Raw genomic sequence first — 19,392 nt, forward strand, 5'->3', positions numbered from 1 at the left:
GTGAAGCGTGCTGTAAACAAATGTGCTGACTTCCATCCAGGTTTTGTTCTATTTCTGGAGCACAGTCAGAGTGGAGTTAGCGTAATTCTTAAGGGCCCTAAGATTTTCAGAATGGTCAATGAGCATTGACTTCAACGAGTTCAACTAATAGAGTCACCAGCTGCGTTAGCCCCTAACAAAAGATTTGAAGCTTTGAAGGCAAACATTGACTTCTGTCTAGCTATGAAAGTCCTAGATGGTGTCTTCTTCTGATAGAAGGTTGTTCCATCTACGTTGAAAGCCTGTTGTTTAGCGTAGCCACCTCCTTCATCACTGATCTTGGCTAGATCTTCTGGGTAACTTGCTGCAGCTTCTACATCAGCACTTGCTACTTTCCCTCACACTTTTATGTTATGAAGACAGCGTCTTTCCTTAAACCTCAGGAACCAATCTCTGCTACCTTCAGACTTTCCTTCGGCAGCCTTCTCACCTCTGTTAGCCTTCGTGGAATTGAAGAGAGTTAGCAAGCTCTGGATTAGCTTTGGCTTAAGGGAATATTGTGTCCGTTTTGATCTTCTGTCTATGCCAGTCAAACATTCTCTATATCAGCAATAAGACTGTTTTGCATTCTCATCATTTGTGTGTTTACTAGAGTTGCACTTAATTGTGCTGCAAGAACTTTTTCTTGGGTAACTGGTGCAAGAGGCCTAGCTTTCAGCCTGTCTTGGCTTTCAGTGTGCCTTCCTCACTAATCTTAATCATTTCTAGCTTTTGACTTAAAGTGAGAAATATGCAACTCTTCCTTTCACTTGAACTCTTAGAGGTCACCGTAGCGTTATTAAGTGGCCTAATTTCAATAAGTTATGTCTCAGGGACATAATAGGGAGGTCTGAGGAGAGGGAGAGAGAAGGAAGAACGCTAGTTGGCAGAGCAATCAGAATATACACAACATTTATCATTTAAGTTCACCATCTTCTATGGGTGTGGTTTGTGGTGCCTCAAAACAAGTACAACAGTGACATCAAACATTACTGATCACAGATCATCATAACAGATAAAATAATAATGAAAAAGTTTAAAATATTGCAAGAATTATCAAAACGTGACATGGAGACAGTAAGTCAGCACATGCTTTTGGGAAAATGGCGCTGATAGACTTGATCAGTGTAGGGTTGACACAGACCTTCGGTTTATAAAAAACAGTATCTGCGAGGTACAGTAAAGCAAGGCACAGTCAAATGGGGTGTGCCTATATACAGGAGCACACATGTTTAGAAGCAGGGATCATTGTGAACCGTGTCAGAGGCAGACTGCTAGCACAGGTGTCGAAGTGGTCTAGCCTCATAAAAAAGTTTGAAATGTAGCCCCTCTGTGTCAATTCTCAGGAGAATTCTGCTTCTTTTCATTGTTTCTCTGGTTATTTTAACATAGGTACTTAAAAACCTAAAGTTAATTAGTATTTCTCCCCTCCTCCCAGTCAGTGACCCCTTGTTACCCCGTGTTTGGGTTCTAACCTGTTCCCCTCTGCTGTAGACATTATTGTTGTTTTGGTGGTTTTATATGGACCATGGTGTTTTTTTTGGAGTTAGCCAAATGTTGCACATCTTTGCTTACTATCATTTCTTACCATCATTTGTTATGTCTCAGATCTTATAAAATCATTTCCTTCTCCTTTAGCATATCTTTCTTGATTTACTTTAGTGAAATTCTTTCCTTGGTTAATTCTGATTGTTTGTTTCAAAATATCTTTATTTTGTCCTTTTTCTAGGGTGTGGTTGGTAAGCACTTTCTGTAAAGGGCACAAAAGTATTTTCAGCTTTGGGCCATATGGTCTCTGTTGCAACTACAAAAGCAACCCTGGACATATTATAAATGAGTGGGTGTGGCTGTGTTCCCATAAAACTTCATTTACAGAAACAAATGATGGGCCTGGTTTGGCCCATGGGCCATAATTTGCCAACTCCTGTTGTAGTTATGAATTCTCAGGGACAAGCCTCTGTCTCCCTGTCAGTGCTGAGGCTGAGAAGGGCAGCTTTCTGTGGTGTTCTTCTTATTCACAGGCACTGAGGGGCAACCCTTTGGAGCCCCACTTTCTATAGGAAGTCCTTGGAGGCACGCTGCATTACCCTGCACCCTGTGCACCCCAGAGCCTCACCCAGCACCCAGAAGCTGGCTTTGGGGGTGGGGCTTGTTTATCCACCTGAGTTTGGGTTTCACTTCCTGCGTTGGCACTTGTGGCTTCCTTACATTATGTCAGTGCAGCAGCACGTTTGAAAGATGTCTAAAACAGCATGGAACAGCATTTAAGTTTTTATCAGAAGGGATGTTTGCCTTCATTTGGAAAACGGCAGTCTGATCGCGTGTGTGTATGTTTTTAAATCAATCATGTTCTTTAAAATTAATCATAGATGTTTTGTGTCCTAAAACATCCCACTTAGATTAAAAAAAAAAAGAGGTGTTTTTTCCTGTGTGGTTTATATGCTACCCTGCTGAAATATTAAAATGTATTTGTGTTCTTTTATGGGTATGTTTTTGTGGCTGTTATTGTCAGAGATTTGCATATAGTAGATAATTAAATTGTTTTTTGTTTTTCTTGGTGTTAATTGTAGTTGGTATTCTACACAAAAATGGAAGAGCTTCCAGCGAGAAGACCTTATTTTCACAATATGTTTTCTGAATTTGGAATTTCTAATAGTCATGTTCTAGAAATTTCATTTCATTTCTAGAACTTTAATAGATCATGTATAAAGTCATAAACTTATATTCCTGAGATTTTTAACTTCAAATTTTATTTCTATGTGGTAAAAATGTCTAAAGCATGGATTAGGTTTATGAATTAGTAAATTTAGGGGATATTGAGATTAAAAACTGATGTTATTATTGCTTTTTCTTTTCTTAGCTGTATGCCACTGGGTATGGTGCAGGTGGCAGACTAGGCATTGGAGGGACAGAGTCGGTGTCTACCCCAACATTGCTTGAATCCATTCAGCATGTGTTTATTAAGAAAGTAGCTGTGAACTCCGGAGGAAAGCACTGCCTTGCCCTGTCTTCAGAAGGAGAAGTTTACTCTTGGGGTGAGGCAGAAGATGGGAAGTTGGGGCATGGCAACAGAAGGTATGATGTGAAAAAATTATTTCAACATTCTATTTGTCTTTGTTATTGTTTGTTTTAATCCTGTTACAATCTATTGGCGCTTTGTTTTTCAAGGCAACATTTACAATACTCTCAAACTAAATAATGTTAATGACTCATTTGGCAGAAATAGTTTTATGTTCCAATATGAAGCCTTACCCATATGATTCCTCTGTTGAGAGGGAAAAAAAAGTCAATTCTGAGTTTTTGATTACAAGTACTAAGTAAGCGTTTTTTTGTCCTTCTCCCTATATCATCCACTGAATCACATTTGGCATTTTGTGTAACGTGCGTGATACTAGAACTGCAAATACAGAGGAAATGGCAGGGGTGAGGAAGAAAGAACACACAGTTGACACCATTTTTTAAACAAATGAACAAACTCACAAGTTTTAAAAAATTAATGAGAACTACCAGCCAGATTGGAGTAACAGGGGCCTTCTTATCCTAGGAATAACTAAACCACCATATAAAATATGTTAAACAGGTCTGGCATGGTGGCTCACGCCTGTAATCCCAGCACTTTGGGAAGCTGAGGTGGGCAGATTGCTTGAACTCAGGAGTTTAAGACTAGCCTGGGCAACATGACGAAACCCCATTTCTACAAAAAATACAGAAAAAATTAGCCAGATGTGGTAGCACACACCTGTAGTCCCAGCTTCTCGGGAGCTGGAGGTTGCAGTGAGCCGAGATTGCGCCACTGCATTCCAGCCTGGGGGACAGAGCGAGACTCCATCTCAAAAAAAAATAAAAATAAAAGGAAAAAATAATTTGGCAAACTCCAACATCCAATTCTGATAAAAACTCTGAGTAGTCTAGGAGTAAGAGGTCTCTTCCTTTACCTGATAAAGGGCATCTCTGTTAACCTAGAGCTTAGATTGTAGTTAATGGCAACAGACCAAAAGCTTTCCCCCGGAGTTCAGGATCAAGGCAAGGATGTCTGCTATCACCGCTTCTCTTCAACATTGTGCAACAGGTTTAGTAAGTGCAGTACAGCAGTGCAAAGAAATAAAAGGCATCTAGATTGAAAAGAGAATTAAAACTGTCTTTTTTGCTGAAAACATTGTTTATGCAGAGAACCTGGTGGTATTTACAAAAAGCTGCTAGAACTGATAAGTGAGGCTAGCAGTGTTGCGGGATAGAAGATCAATAAATAAAAGTTACTTGTATGTCTATACATATACATATACGTAACCAGAAAGTGAAATTTTAAAATACCACTTACAGTACCGTCTCCCAGAATTGAAAAACTATGGGATAAATCTGACCCAAAAATGTGAATGACTGTGTAGACAGAAGACTACAAAGTATTGCTGAGATAATTTTTAAAAAACCTAAAGTCGTGAAGGAGCATGCTGTGTTCATGGAGCAGAAGAGTCAGTATTGTTAAGTCGCTGGTTATCCTCAAATCTATAGATTCAACACCTTCCCAATCAAGATTTCTATAGAAATTGATAAGCGGAGCATAAAATGTATATGGAGATGCAAATGGCCTAGAATAGTCAAATCAGCTTTGAAAATGAGGAAAAGGTCGGAAGACTTGAACTACCTGACTTAAGCCTCGTTTATAGCTGCAGTAGACAACATGGCTTGGTGCTGGCAAAAAGAGAGAGACAGATACATCAATGGAGCAGAATAGGGAATCCAGAAACTGGCCAGCAAATACTGACAAGACGAGTGTGGAAAAATGAAACTGGACTTCTCACAATTTCTAGTGCACAGTTTATACGAGTGCACAGCCAATTCATTGGAGAAAATATACTATTTTCAACAAGTGGTTTTGAATAATTGGATAACCTATGGCAAGAAACGAACTTTAATTCATACTTTACACCACATCCAAACATTAATTCAAAATGAACCATAGTCATGAATGTAAAATGTAAAACTAAAAAGCTCTGGAAGAAAACATGAGAAAATGTTTGTGACTTTAGGTCAGAAAAGATTTTTAGATCGAACTCCAAAAGCATGATTCATGAAAGAAAAATAGAACTTGGACCTTATAAAAATTATGAACTATTCTTCAAAAGACACTATGAAGAGATTGAAACCACAGCTGGGAAAGGATATTCACAATCATATAATCTGACTAAGGTCTGATAGCCAAAATATATAAAGAACTTCTTTCAAAACCTAATAAGAAAACAAAAAGTTTGTTATTAGTAGTCACTATGGTATAGACTAGTGACATTCATGTTAAAACTCCTTAAATGAATTGTTAATTCATAGTGGGGGTGAGGTGCAAACTTTCCTTATAGGGCCAGATGGTAACTATTTTAGGAGTTGCATATGATTCTTTTTTTTTTTTTAAACTCTTTAAAATGTAAAACCTGTTCTCAGCTCATAGGCCTTTGAAAAATGGGCTGTGCTTCGAACTTGGCCCAGTATGTGTGGTCACTTTCCAGCCTCTGAGTCAGAGCTGGGGAAGCCCTGTCCTCTGGCCTTGTACAGGAAGGAGGTAGGAAGAGGTGACCTTTTGAGTTCAGGTCTGAATGATTCTTCTTGATTGATTTAACAATTAACTGATTAGGAAGGTGTAGATTGAGAGGTATTTAATACGCTGAAAAATGTTTAAGAATAAAAATGTGTTTCCATTATATTTGGTGACTTTTTTGCAGTCCGTGTGACCGCCCTCGTGTCATCGAGTCTCTGAGAGGAATTGAAGTGGTCGATGTTGCTGCTGGCGGAGCCCACAGCGCCTGTGTCACAGCAGCCGGGGACCTCTACACATGGGGCAAAGGCCGCTACAGCCGCCTGGGGCACAGCGACAGTGAGGACCAGCTGAAGCCGAAGCTGGTGAGGAGGCACCGTGTGCAGAGGCCGGAGGCTGCATGCTCCTCACTGCTGCTGTCAGATGGGGGCGGTTTGCCACCGTCGTTATGATTTTAAAATTCCAAAGTATTTCCTGTTCTAGATTTTTTTGGTTTTATGGTTGTTGGTCATAGCCCCATTTACAAGTAGATGTTCTCTCTGGTGGAAATAAAAACCATCTTGGCACATGTTTCTTCCACAAGTCATTTAAACAGGACAGTATTTGAAATATCCTTTTCTTTGTAATGGTAAATATTGCTTGGCGTCTAAGAAAAATGCTTTGGCTTCTAGAAGGCCCACTGTATTTTTGGGTGCAAGAAGTGAATAAACAGCCTTCATGGTGATGTAGGGTTGGCTCATCAAAGACGCTGATACCTCCTCCTGTGGTTTAGATGCATGTAGTTCAAATAGATGAAGGTGCTTTCTCTTTTATCTTATAGGATTTTAGAAATCACCTCTTTGTAAAGGCTTAAAACAGGTACCCCCATAAAAAAAAGAATGGCAGTGTTGTGAAGCCAGTCCTGTGGCAAGCCTTCTTGTGTTGTGCTCGGCCAACCCAAGTCCCTTTTCTCTGAAGGTGGAGGCGCTGCAGGGCCACCGTGTGGTTGACATCGCCTGTGGCAGCGGAGACGCCCAGACCCTCTGCCTCACAGATGACGACACTGTCTGGTCCTGGGGGGACGGGGACTACGGCAAGCTCGGCCGGGGAGGCAGCGATGGCTGTAAGGTGCCGATGAAGGTATTTCCCATTCTTGCCCTGCCCAGTGCTCTCCCAGCTCACCTCAGTCAGGGGCCCCCAGGGCCCCTCTGGGAAAACACAGCCTCAGAGCCACCATTACTGTTTCCTGTGTGTGCTCCTGAGGAGCATTTTAACCTCCTCTTTACCTTCTTTCCAGTAAATATAATGGGTAATTGGCTAGAAAGTGTATGGAGGGCCTAGAGGGAGTAAGGTGTTTTATGTACTGTGTGCATTCTCTTGAGAAGTGGATGGGATCATCCGGGCACCGTGGAGCCTTCCGGTTTATAGCATGTAGGCCTGTCTCAGAGAAGGATATCACATGGCTTACACTCTCTCAGTTTACAGTGGTGTGGAGTTGCCACGGCACGCGCTTGGGGGTGCCAGTGCTTGCTAAAGGGACTGCATCTGGGTTAGCCGGGGCCACCTCAGGTGGGTGTCCTGTGAGGAGCGAGAGCAGGGCCTGCACAGCGCCCAAGTCCTGCAGTCCTGGTGGGGTCGGCGGCTCTGCTCCACTCAAGCCCAGTGGCTCCAGGTGATTTCTTAGCTTTGCCAGAATGTCTTTTGCTCTTGTGAACGGGTGGCTGGTACGTGGTTCAGGTCCTGCACATGCTGCTCAGTGACCTCAGTGCATGCACACCACACTGCCGTGTAGCCCAGGTGCTCTGCTGGGTACTTGGGAGCCTGGTGCTGCGAACCTGTCTCTGCCTGGCCTCCTCTCTCGTGGGGCTGTGGGGTTGCAGGTGTGACACAGGTGCTTCTGGAGCAGACCCTAATCAGTGGCGTGCGTCAGAGGCCCCTCCTTGCGGGAAAGAGCCTGGGGTTTGCACTTCCAAGGCTGAGGATGCTGGGCATCAGAGGGGCTGGAGCAGGACGTCCCAATGCCATTGTGGTAGGGCCGGACACCAGGGCCCTACCACATTGTCTCATTTAGAGAATGAAGTCAGTTTTAATTAATTTGAGTTCAGAATTGAATATGAGAACTTATGTATGAGAGCAATCACAGAGGTCATGAGGAGCAGCTTGCGGGATAGGGAAAGTGTTGGCTGGCAAGTGTGCGGTGTGGAGGGTGGGTGGGGCCCAGTGCTTTTGGCCATCCCTCCCCTTGCCTGCTGCTCCTCCCCCGCGGGCCTCTGCTCTGAGAGGGCTGGGGCAGGTGAGGAGAAACACAGGGATTGCTGGAGTATGGTGCTACTGCACAGAGAAGCACGGTTGCGGGAGGCCATTCTGGGGAGAGGCTTGTAGGCCTCACCTGCAAAGCTTCCATTTCCGGTGCCCTGTGCTGGGTCCCACCGGGCCACCGTGTGCCAGCGGGCATGCTGTCAGTCACGGTCCCGCCTGCCTCCTGAGAGTGCTGAGATTAAGTGGAATATGATTTTAAGTTGCACTAATTATTCATCATGGGTACAAGTTTTCAGAATTCCTACTAGATTTAGTTAAATCTCAGTGAGGTTATAGCAGTCAGCAGGAGCCTTGTTGCTGTCTGTCTAATTGAACCTTTTCCCCTTCTAGATTGATTCTCTTACCGGTCTTGGAGTAGTTAAAGTGGAATGCGGATCCCAGTTTTCTGTTGCCCTTACCAAATCTGGAGCTGTTTATACCTGGTATGCAAGATTCTGTTTGTTTAAACCCACTAAAACCAGATTTTAATTGGGGTATGTGCACCACCTTTTCATGGATGGGAATGTAGCTTCTGCAGCAGGCTATGGTTGTGTCCTGAACAGCAGAGGCTGCCCAGGAGGCTAGTCAGGGTTGTCAGTGAGATCACCTTGCCCCATAATTTCCATGCTTCATTTGTGTGCAGGGGCAAAGGCGATTATCACAGGTTGGGCCATGGATTGGATGACCATGTTCGAAGGCCTCGGCAGGTCCAAGGGTTGCAAGGGAAGAAGGTCATCGCCATCGCCACTGGCTCCCTGCACTGTGTGTGCTGCACAGAGGATGGTAGGTGGGGGCTCAGCGCCGCAGGACTGAAGCCTGTGAATCTAAGAGGGTTGAGCATGAATGATATGCGCAGCCTTAAAAGGGGGCACAGGCCAGGTGTGGTGGCTCACGCCTGTCACCCCAGCACTTTAGGAGGCTGAGGCAGGCGGATCACGAGGTCAAGAGATCAAGACCAGCCTGGCCTACATGGTGAAACACCATCTCTACTAAAAATACAAAAATTAGCTGGGCATGGTGGCACATGCCTGTAATCTCAGCTACTCAAGAGGCTGAGGCAGGAGAATCACTTGAACCCGGGAGGTGGAGGTTGCAGTGAGCCAAGATCGTGCCATTGCACTCCAGCCTGGCGACAGAGCAAGAGTATCTCAAAAAAAAAAAAAGAGGCAAAGGCTTATACAGTGTCCTGAGAGTCTATCTGCAATCAGCAGGGCTTTGGCCCTGTCATCTTCAGCCCCTGCTGTTAAACCTGTGAATGAGTTCTGTTTATTACTTATTACTGGGCTGTGCAGAACAGAGCTAGCAGCCAGCCTGAGACATGTCCTTAGACAGACCTGCTGCAGGCTTGGCCCTCTGCTGGTGTCTGGGAACCTGGGTTTCTGGAGGGCTCCCCTGTTCCCTAGGTGGTGAGTGTGGTTCACTGTGTCTGAACTGTCTGTACAAGCGACATGTTCTGTGCTGAAACCTGCTTTCCTTGGTCTGGAACTTGGTACACGCCAGGCAGGGCATGCCCGTGTGATCAGCCCTGATGGAAACCCTGGGCCTGTAGTCTCTACCCAGCTTCCCGGCAGACAGCACCTGACACAACTCGATGCCGGGGCAGTTAAGCTCGTCCTGTGTGGCTCCTGTGGGAGAGGACTCTGGAAGCTTACTCCTGGTTTCCCCGCTGCTTTGCCACAGGTCCCCATCCCTGTGCTGGTCTTACTCTGTGTCTTTTTGCCATAATACACTGTAACTGTGAGGAGGAGTGTATGCTGAGTCTTGTAAGTCATGCTGGAGAATCATGAGCGTGGGGGCGGTCCGAGCATGGGAGCGGTCCGGGGAACCCCAACACAATGGCGAAAGGGACTTTTCAGGTCAAATGAAGTTTGTGAGTCAGCTGACTTGATGATATGGAGATTATTCTGGATTATTTAGTGGGCCCAGTGTAATCACACAGACCCTTTGATCAGAAAAGAAGGCAGAAGAGTCAGTCAGAGATGTGACTGAAGAGGTGGTAGAAAGATTTTCAAAGTCTGAGAGCTCTCTACCCTCCGTTGCTGGCTTTCGTGGAGGAACAGGGCTGGGGAATGGGGTGGCCCCTGGAAGCTGGGAATAGCTCAGCCAGCAAGGAACCTGGACCTCAGTCCCACAGAGAACTGAGCTGTGTCTGAATGAGCAAGGAAACTCTCCCCTGGGGCCTCTGGGAAGGGAGACCCATGCGGGACTTCTTACCTGCAGAGTGAAAGGATCCTAAGTGTGTGTTTAAGCCAACTGGGCAGTGGGGATGTGTTATGGCAGCAGTGGAAAACGTGGGTGCCATCTTTCATTGCCTTCGCACAAACTGTGCTCCTTGTTAAAGCCTTTGGTGAATTATATAAGCATGCACTCTTTAATCATTTCATTGAGAGAAGAGGTTCATGGATGAATGAGCAACTTCTGTGGCCTGTAGTGGAAGGACACTGTAGTTCTTGATCCAGAACTTTTTATTTGATTTATTTAATTCTTTTAAATTTTGAGACAAATCACAGTTGGAAGCAAACCAGTTGGAAGCACATTACCCAGAACTTGCTTATCCCAGTCCACATGAGAGTGAGTTATTGTCCTGCTGCCGCGTCCTGAGCTTTTCAGTGTGTTTCCCATAAACAGGGAGGCTCATCCTGCCAGCCAGTTCACACTCCCCCACCCCGCCTGACGCCCGTGCCCATTCGCAGCACACTGCAGGCCAGTCAGCTGGCAAGGTGTATCCTCTGTCCTGTGACACTCTCTCAGTGCCTGGCATCATCGTTTCACTTCCTCGTCTTCCTGGGCTTCTTGCAACTTGACACCAGTTATTTTGTAGCACATTCTTCCGTTTGGATTTTTTCTGATGTTTCTGCAGTAGATTCGGGTTGTGTGTCTTTGATCGTCACAGTTCATCCTTGCAGGTGACATGCAGTTTGTCCGCTTGCTGATGATGCTCACTACAGTTGCTTGGTTACATTGTCTGCCATGCTTTTCACTGTGAACATTCTTTATAATTAACAAGTATTTAGTAGGGACATCCTGAATCTATTTAAATATTCCTTGCTCATGCAGCTTTGAATCAATTCATGTATTTGTTTTATTTGAGTGGGAGTCATGGATCCTAATGTATTCATTGGGGTATATAGTCTATTTATTTTGATGCTCTAGTTGGCTGGCTCTGCCCCCTTTTCGTATGTCCCGTTGTCTGGGAGTACTTCCTTGCTCTGGCAGAGGAAGATCAGCCTCCACTTGTTCCCGCCATGCCCCACGCCTTGACCTGGCCATTTCTCCAAGGAACCCTGGCGTCTGTGGAGGAGAATGGCCTTGAGAAGACAAGGTCTGGATGATGGGTGTGCTCATTGCTATTGAGGTGTCACCACTCCCCAGGCCTCGGCAGTGGACAAAGCCAGGGAATAGTAATGTAAACAATACCCTGGTTTATGTTTGATGTCTGTTGAAAACTGAGTTCCCACCAGTATCCGCAGGTCCAGTTTGGATCCACAGGGTTCATTCCAGTTTTCTCATGGCAATCTTGCAGCTCCTTTCTCTTCTGGCGACTTGGCCACTCCCCCCGTGCATAACCAGCGTCTCATCCTCTCCTGTGTGGCTCCTCCCCTTGCATGTGGGGGTCTTGGCTGACTCCCCTCGGAGCTAGCACCTGGGTAGAAGCCTTCCTCACTCTCGCGGACTCATTCCCTATGCCCGGCTGCGTCTGCAGAGACACCCTCCTCACCTTGTGTGTGCAACACCCGCCTCGTGGCTTTAGGATCAATCTGTGGAGAGCAGGCAGGGACAGGAGACAAGTACACTGCCTTTGACCATGCAGGCGTCACACTTTCCAGACACCCGAGGAGTCTCTCTGGATTTGACAAGGCTAATGGTGTCTCCAGAGAACATGAGCCTTGTTTCCATGCTGGTCACCAGGGACCTTGCCTGAGAATCTTTGCCGGTGGTATTTCTTGGTTGAGGTCCCACACGGTGCACTGAAGAGTGTGATGATTCTCGTGAATGGTGAATCTTATGTTTAGGATATGAACAGAAACTGCATGTTCTTTTCTTATGTTATTTTTAAAATTTATTTTTATTTCAACAAGTTTTTGGGGAACAGGTGGTGTTTGGTTACATGAATAAGTTCTTTAGAGGTGATTTCTGAGATGTGGGTGCTCCCATCATCCAAGCAGTGTACACAGTACCCAATGTGTAGTCTTTTATCCCTCACTCCTCTCCTACCCTTTCCCCCGAGTCCCCAGAGTCCATTGTGTCATTCTTATGCCGTTGCATCCTCATCACATGAGAATATGGTTTGGTTTTCCGTTCCGGAGTTACTTAGAATAACGGTCTCCAGTCCCATCCAGGTTCCTGTGAATGCCATCATTTCATTCCTTTTTATGGCTAGTAGTATTCCATGGTGTATATATACCACATTTGCTTTATCCACTCATTGATGGATGGGCTTTGGAGCTGGTTCCATATTTGTGTAATTGCCAATTGTGCTGCCATAAACATGCGTGTGCAAGTGCTTTTTCAAATAATGACGTCTTTCTTCTGGGTAGGTACCTAGTGGTGGGATTGCTGGATCAAATGGTAGATCTACTTTTAGTTCTTTGAGGAATCTCCACACTTTTCCATAGTGGAGCGTGGAAAATGCTTTCCATCACAACGCGTTTTCACAGATAGCTTGTTGTTAGTTTTTATCGCCCTCTAGTGGGAGAATATCTCAATGTGTTGTACTGGTTTCTGTTCCCACCAGCAGTTTAAGTGTTCCCTTTTCACCACATCCATACCAACATCTGTTTTTTTAATTCTTATTTTATTATGGCCATTCTTGCAGGAGTGAGGTGGTATCACATTGTGGTTTTGATTTTAAAAACATAGATTTTCAGGTGGATCACCAAGTCAGGAGTTTGAGACCAGCCTGACCCACATAGTGAAACCCTGTCTCTACTAAAAATACAAAAATTAGCTGGGCATGGTGGCGCACGCCTGTAAGCCTAGCTACTCAGGAGGCTGAGGCAGGAGAATCGCTTGAACCCGGGAGGCGGAGGTTGAGGTGAGCTGAGATCTCACCACTGCATTCCAGCCTGGGCGACAAAGAGACTTCGTCACAGTGGTTCATGCATGTAATCGCAACACTTTGGGAGATAAGGTGGGAGGATCACTTGAGCTGGGGAGGTTGAGGCTGCAGTGAACCGTGATCATGCCAGTTTACTCCAGCCTGGGCAACAGAGTGAGACCCTGTCTCAAAAAAAAGTATAAAATAAATAAAACAGACTTTTCCTTTTCTGTTTCGCATGCAAGAGCAATTTGGAATGTTAGGGATATTGCTATCTGTTTTAATATTAGATGGATTTGGGATGTTCGGGATATTGCTATCTGTTCTAATATTATTCTGATGGAGAACTGCTGCTGTTCGTGCCTAGTCCTGAGAACTAACACTGTTGGAGGCTTAAGACCAGAGTCCTATGCCTCTCACTAGAAGAGGCCTGGTGGCCAGCAGGGGCTGTGGAGAGTCCTGGGAAGTACACTCACCTCTTTGGATGTGTAATTAGCATGTATTCATGTTTAGGTCATACATAAAGCAGACATTCACGTCTAGGTCATATGTAAAGTTGTCAACTAGGTCAACACCAGCTGAAGGGCAGGGAGCATTGGTACTGTGTGTGATGGGAAGACACTGGCAGCCATGGGTTTGTTGGCCCTAGTATACAGGTTCTGATTCTAAATGCACTTCATTCAGGTGAGGTTTATACATGGGGCGACAATGATGAGGGACAACTGGGAGACGGAACCACCAACGCCATCCAGAGGCCTCGGTTGGTAGCTGCCCTTCAGGGTAAGAAGGTCAACCGTGTGGCCTGTGGCTCAGCACATACCCTCGCCTGGTCGACCAGCAAGCCCGCCAGTGCTGGCAAACTCCCTGCACAGGTGAGTCCGGGCAGGTTGGGTGGGTCGGGGCAAGCAAAGTGTGCTCCTGTCACATGCTGCATCCTGTCGTTGTGTGTTTACAGAGGCTTCTCGGTGAAAATAATTCAGGCTCAGTAAATGTTAGCCAAACAGTGCATTTAAGAACCTTGATATTTGGCTGGTTGTGGTGGCTCACGCCTGTAATCCCAACACTTTGGGAGGCCGAGGTGGGCAGATTGCTTGAACTCAGGAGTTTGGGACCAGCCTGGACAACATAGCAAAACCCTGTCTCTACAAAAATTAGCCAGGCATAGTGGCATGCACCTGTAGTCCCAGCTACCTGGGAGGCTGAGGGCTGAGGTGGGAGGATCACTTGAGTCTGAAAGGTCCAAGCTGCAGTGATTGCACCACTGCCCTCTTACCTGGGTGACAGAGTGAGACCCTGTCTCAAAAGAACCTTAATGTTCATGCCAGCCAATATTCTGTGTATACAGTGTGTATCACCTTCTGTATCTTATAACCCAAACCAAACTGTTCCACACCGAACTGTTCTGATAGTACATGCCTCATGTTTCTTAGTAAATTTGTTTGTTTTTTACAGTCAAATTGGACAGAATATTATTTCGAAAGCAGCACAGTGAGGTTTTGCAAACCAAACTCAGATACCATAGTCCTTCTCTGTTTTTGAAACAATTGTTTTCAGAATCCTTAATGGATGCCACACTGTGGCCCCCCTGTGCCTTTGGTGACTGAGGGGCTGAAGGCTGTTTCTGTGTTCCAGGTCCCCATGGAGTACAATCACCTGCAGGAGATCCCCATCATCGCGCTGAGGAACCGCCTGCTGCTGCTGCACCACCTCTCCGAGCTCTTCTGCCCCTGCATCCCCATGTTCGACCTGGAAGGCTCGCTCGACGAAACTGGACTCGGGCCTTCTGTTGGGTTCGACACTCTCCGAGGAATTCTGATATCCCAGGGAAAGGTATTTGAGTGGCAGTCTTTGCTCTAGGGGCAACTGCTGTCTTCAGTACATGTAACCCAATAGAATGTCTATACTGGGAATAGAACACATAGAATTCAGCTCATTCAGCAAATGTTCACGGAGTGCCTCCTGCATGCCAGGCTCTGTTCTGGGTACTTTATATCAATGAGAAAACAGACAAAAGTCTCTTCCCTTTTGGAGTTTATATTAAAAACAAACAGTAAGACGCTGCACCTCTCCTTCATAATCTCTGCCCCTCACCGCTCCAGAAGGATGAGGTGGGGCCTTCATAAACTAAGCCTTTGTTCCTGCGGTCCTTCTCTGCCTGCCTGGCCCTGTGGCATTACGGCAAGTCCCCACTGACACAGGAAGGCCGGCGATTGGGCTGTTTCTCTCAGGATGTCCAGCAGAGGGGGCCAGGAGTCACAGATATATTACCTCCAAGGTCCGTGCCTGAATGTGTAGAGATTGCTGGCCAAGTGAGGATTAACAGGTGGTGAGTAATACAGTCATGAGTGAGGGCATCTGAAAGTCACCAGGCAGGTTTTGACCTGTAGATGTTGCTAATAATTGGAGCTTTCCAGAAGTTGGGTTAGTTTCTGGCAAGCAGCTTGACAAGATGATCTCGAAGGGGCTAATTACCATACAGTAGGGGCATCTCTGTATAGGGAAAAGTTATAGAATTGGATTGAGGACCACTAATCCTGATTGTGATTCTCTGATGTATTTTGTTGTCAAATATTGTGGCCTGTTCTTAGTGATTTAATAAAATTGCGATGTTTTGGAGTCCTGTCCCAGCGGTTACTTTTTAAAGACTGGCTTTGTTTCCACTTGGCTAGAACGATTTCTGCTGAACAGGACTGGTACATTCATTTTACTTTCACGTGTGCCTGAGGGTGGAAGTGGTCAGGCTTGTGTTTAATGGAAAGACCATCTCTCTGATGAGAGAGGCAGAAGAAATCGTGGGCAGGTAAAATGGATAGGAAACATAATTTCAATTACTGTTCAATAATAAAAAGTAGCAAACGATTAATTTTACCTTCTTTTTTTAATCCTTCAAAGTGGTGATGATAATAGGCAGTGCAGAGGAAAACACCTTTCTTTGTAGGGAGAAAAAAAGAGGCAGGACACTGTGTGAGCGTTGTGCAGGCTGTGAGCAGGGCACAGGTAGGAGCTGGTGTGTGGTAGGGGAGCGGTGGGCAGCAGCATCTGGCACCTGCTGGGGCTGCAGGAGAGCAGGGGAGTGCTGAGGGCATCTGAAAGGTACCTCTGGTCAGGGAATGTGTAGGCAGCCTCAGTTCTGGTCCCGGGTGTGGTGAGAATCGGCCTCAGAGAGTGGGTGTTGCTACTTCCGGTCCAGAGCACCAAAAGGGACTCTCCAGGAATGTGGGCGGGCTGGTGACTGGGAGGAGAGGGGAGTGCGCCTGTGGAGGGGGAGCAGCCCTGAGGTCCAGGCAGGGCCTGTGGGAGCAGGATGAGTCTGGGCTGTGCGAGAGGCATGGGGCTGGGGTGCCTCCAGGATACCCTTTCTGGGTCTCCTCTGGCGCTTGGGGCGCTCACCTCCTGCCTTCAGGGCTTGGAGTTCTTAGGCTTTGACATGGGCAAGGGCTCAGCCTCCACTGAGGGACCCTTGTGCTCCCACAGCCCACCCCTAACTGAAAGAAGGCACGATTGCCTACTTGGCCAAGAGAGCTGAGACCCCTGCTGACCTGTGTCCTCCCTTTCCATTGGCACGGCTGCGTGCTGCATCCTGTGCCCTTTCCCCACGGGCATGGCCGACCTGCTCCCTCCTGGGGAATGGCTGGGTCCTCACTGTGGTGCTCATGTTTCGCCACGCCCTGCTGTCTTCACCCCAGGCACTCCCGATTTCTTTTAGTGTGATCACAGCCAGGACCTTGTTCCCCTCCCTGGTCTCTCTTTTCTGTCCCGATCCAAGGTCTAGCTGGCTCCACAGTGCTCCGTGGCCCTGTGGCTGCTGTGTGGCAGTCAGTGGTTTAACATCAGTCCCTGCCACTGGTGGACTTGATGTTTGGCAGGGAAACCTTAACTTGGAGACCTGAGTCAGAGCAGGTGCTTGCCAGGCCCAGCCCTCCCTGTTCTGCGCCCTGCGTGTGCTGGGCTCTTCCAGACTCCGGAACGCTGCTGGGTGGAGGTAGTTTCCTGAGGGATCTGCCTCTTGCCTGGCCATTGGCACTACCTGCCCTGCCGTCTGTCCCTGTGAGCTTCAGGGCCAGCCTGTTCCCCTGCACCCTCACAACTTGAGAAAAGGGAACTGGCAGTTTTCTGTCCTTAAGAAGGTCTTCAACACAGATTTTAAACAAAACTATGTGATGATTTCTTCAGGAGTGATGCTTTCCATATCAGATTCTAAATTTTGTCTGTTTGATGTGTTTTAGGAGGCGGCTTTCCGGAAAGTAGTACAAGCAACTATGGTGCGCGATCGTCAGCATGGCCCCGTCGTGGAGCTGAACCGCATCCAGGTAGCACATGGAGATTACTCTCCGAGTCTGACAGCCTTAGAAGTGACGCTTTTTTGGGTGCCTGGGCTGGGACGAGAGCGCTGGTAGCCTGCCATCCTGTGCACCCCAACTTTAAAGAGCAGGTGCCACCTTCCTTCTTGTGGGCTTCCTGTATGTGATGTGCTGGGGCTTCCAGGAATGTCAGTGTGTTTCTTTATACAGAAGTAATGAAGATTTATGTCAGATAGTCCAAAAGCACAAACACAGGTCAGCAAGAACGGGGAAAATGAAATCAGCCCTCTTCCCACTGCATGATGATAACCGCTGCTGTTCCATTGGGAGGTGTGTGTCTATTTGTTACAGCCAAAGCAGGATCACTGCCTTTTGAAATTTGCTTCTCTCCTCCCTGCCATGGAATAGGGTCCTGTGGGGCTGCTTGTGTTTGGCAGCTGCCTGCAGCCTGCTCCTCTCTTGCAGGGGTGTGTCCTGGTTTACTCTGTCAGATTTCTCTGATGGTGCTGGGGGGCCGTGCCTACTTTTCTGTGGTACAGGCAGGGCTATCTGGGTGTATCTTCGGTCACCCCTTTTGTTAAGTTCTGAGAAGTGGAGTGGGTCAGAGGCCCAGTGATAATTTGATGATACATCCGATTATAGGTTATAACAGTTCATGTTCCCACCATCCTCACACCCTCCCCACCACTGGTAGTTTTCTTTGCCAGTTTCATAGGCCAGAATTACTAATACTGTCTCATGGGTAGTAATGAAAGAAACAACAAGTAGACCATTTCTAAATGTATACTGCTTCAAGTGTATATAAACTCACAGTTAAAAACAATTAATTAAAAACAAAGAGAAGCCTCGGCCCCTGATGATGATAGCGTGCAGAACTTGACATTTAATGCTCAAGCTGGCCTGGCCTCTTGGATCAGACAGAGAGAGCCATGAAGAACAAATTCTTTGTTCCTGTACCTTTGTATTAACACGTGATTTTTACCCTGATGTTGATTACAAGACTAGAAATGTTTTCAGAGTTATACTTGGGGGCATTTTGAATTAAGACATGAAACTCTTGTCCTTTGTTGGACAGCTCATGTGACCACATTGATGGAGCTGGTCTCTTCACTGACGTCAGAGTGTTTAATGCTAAGCTGTATGTCAGTCATGTCCTCAAATAAATAGGTTGTTTAACTAGGTTCATAAAAAAGCTTTTATTTCCCTACCTTGGATGATGGCTTCGGTTTGCTGTGCATCATAAACATTATAGCTTGTAGGCAAGGCCAGCTGATGGCTTCCGTGTTGTCTAACCCCCGCAATTGAGTGCACCTCGACTTGCACCTCCCTCAAAACCGCACGCAGACTTTTTGGGCCAGGAGCTCTCAGGGTGGATGTTCAAGCCTGGGGGGCTCTGGGAATCAGTGAAGTTTTGATAAACTAGGATGCAGGTTAGGCACCCTTGTTTCTGTCTTTGTATCATCTGAAATTTTTAAGAAGTCTTTACATGCTGAGCACCTCTTTCTTACTCATCTTGCTATCCCCAGCTTGTGTTACAAAAACGTTCAGTATGCGATTGGAAAAACAAACTGGGTAAATGGCAAACACATTTATATTAGTCCTTGGTGGTGGCTTATGCCTGTAATCCCAGCACTTTGGGAGGCTGACGTGGATGGATTGCTTGAGCCTAGGAGTTTGAGACCATCCTGGGCAACATGATGAAACCCCGTCGCTACAAAAAATACAAAAATTAGCCTGGTGTGGTGGTGGGTGCCTGTAGTCCCAGCTACTTGGGAGGCTGAGGCAGGAGAATTGCTTGAGCCCGGGAGGCAGAGGTTGTAGTGAGCCGAGATCATACCAGTGTACTCCAGTCTGGGTGACAGAGCCAGATACTGTCTCAAAGCAAACAAAAAACAACAACTTAAATCAGGCCTTTTTTTTTTTTGAGAGGGAGTCTTTTTTGAGAGGGAGGCTGGAGTACAGTGGCGCGATCTTGGCTCACTGCAACCTCCACCTCCCAGGCTCAAGCAATTCTCTTGCCTCAGCCTCCCGAGTAGCTGAGATTACAGGCATGCGCCACCATGCCAGGCTAATTTTCTTTTGTATTTTTAGTAGAGACAATTTCACCATGTTGGCCAGGCTGGTCCTGAACTCCTGACTGCAGGTGATCCACTCACCTCGGCCTCCCAAAGTGCTGATATTATAGGCATGAGCCACTGCACCCGGCCTTTTTTGTATTTTTAGTAGAGACAGGG

At 46.5% G+C, this 19,392-nt stretch overlaps 1 protein-coding gene across 1 annotated transcript in view; it reads left to right on the forward strand.

Annotated features, from left to right (window-relative positions):
• Nucleotides 1-19,392, forward strand: part of LOC129047469 (E3 ubiquitin-protein ligase HERC2-like) — a 45,139-nt gene that overhangs the window by 17,398 nt on the left and 8,349 nt on the right. Inside the window, exons 10-17 of the mRNA XM_054536326.1 lie at nt 2,879-3,093; nt 5,730-5,907; nt 6,500-6,661; nt 8,171-8,262; nt 8,463-8,602; nt 13,542-13,729; nt 14,490-14,687; nt 17,084-17,167. Of these exons, the coding sequence (XP_054392301.1) occupies nt 2,879-3,093; nt 5,730-5,907; nt 6,500-6,661; nt 8,171-8,262; nt 8,463-8,602; nt 13,542-13,729; nt 14,490-14,687; nt 17,084-17,167 (1,257 nt within the window). The remainder of the gene's footprint in view (nt 1-2,878; nt 3,094-5,729; nt 5,908-6,499; nt 6,662-8,170; nt 8,263-8,462; nt 8,603-13,541; nt 13,730-14,489; nt 14,688-17,083; nt 17,168-19,392) is intronic.

Source organism: Pongo abelii, chromosome 19 (genome assembly GCF_028885655.2).
Source record: "Pongo abelii isolate AG06213 chromosome 19, NHGRI_mPonAbe1-v2.0_pri, whole genome shotgun sequence".
In the NCBI taxonomy this organism is placed as follows: domain Eukaryota; kingdom Metazoa; phylum Chordata; class Mammalia; order Primates; family Hominidae; genus Pongo; species Pongo abelii.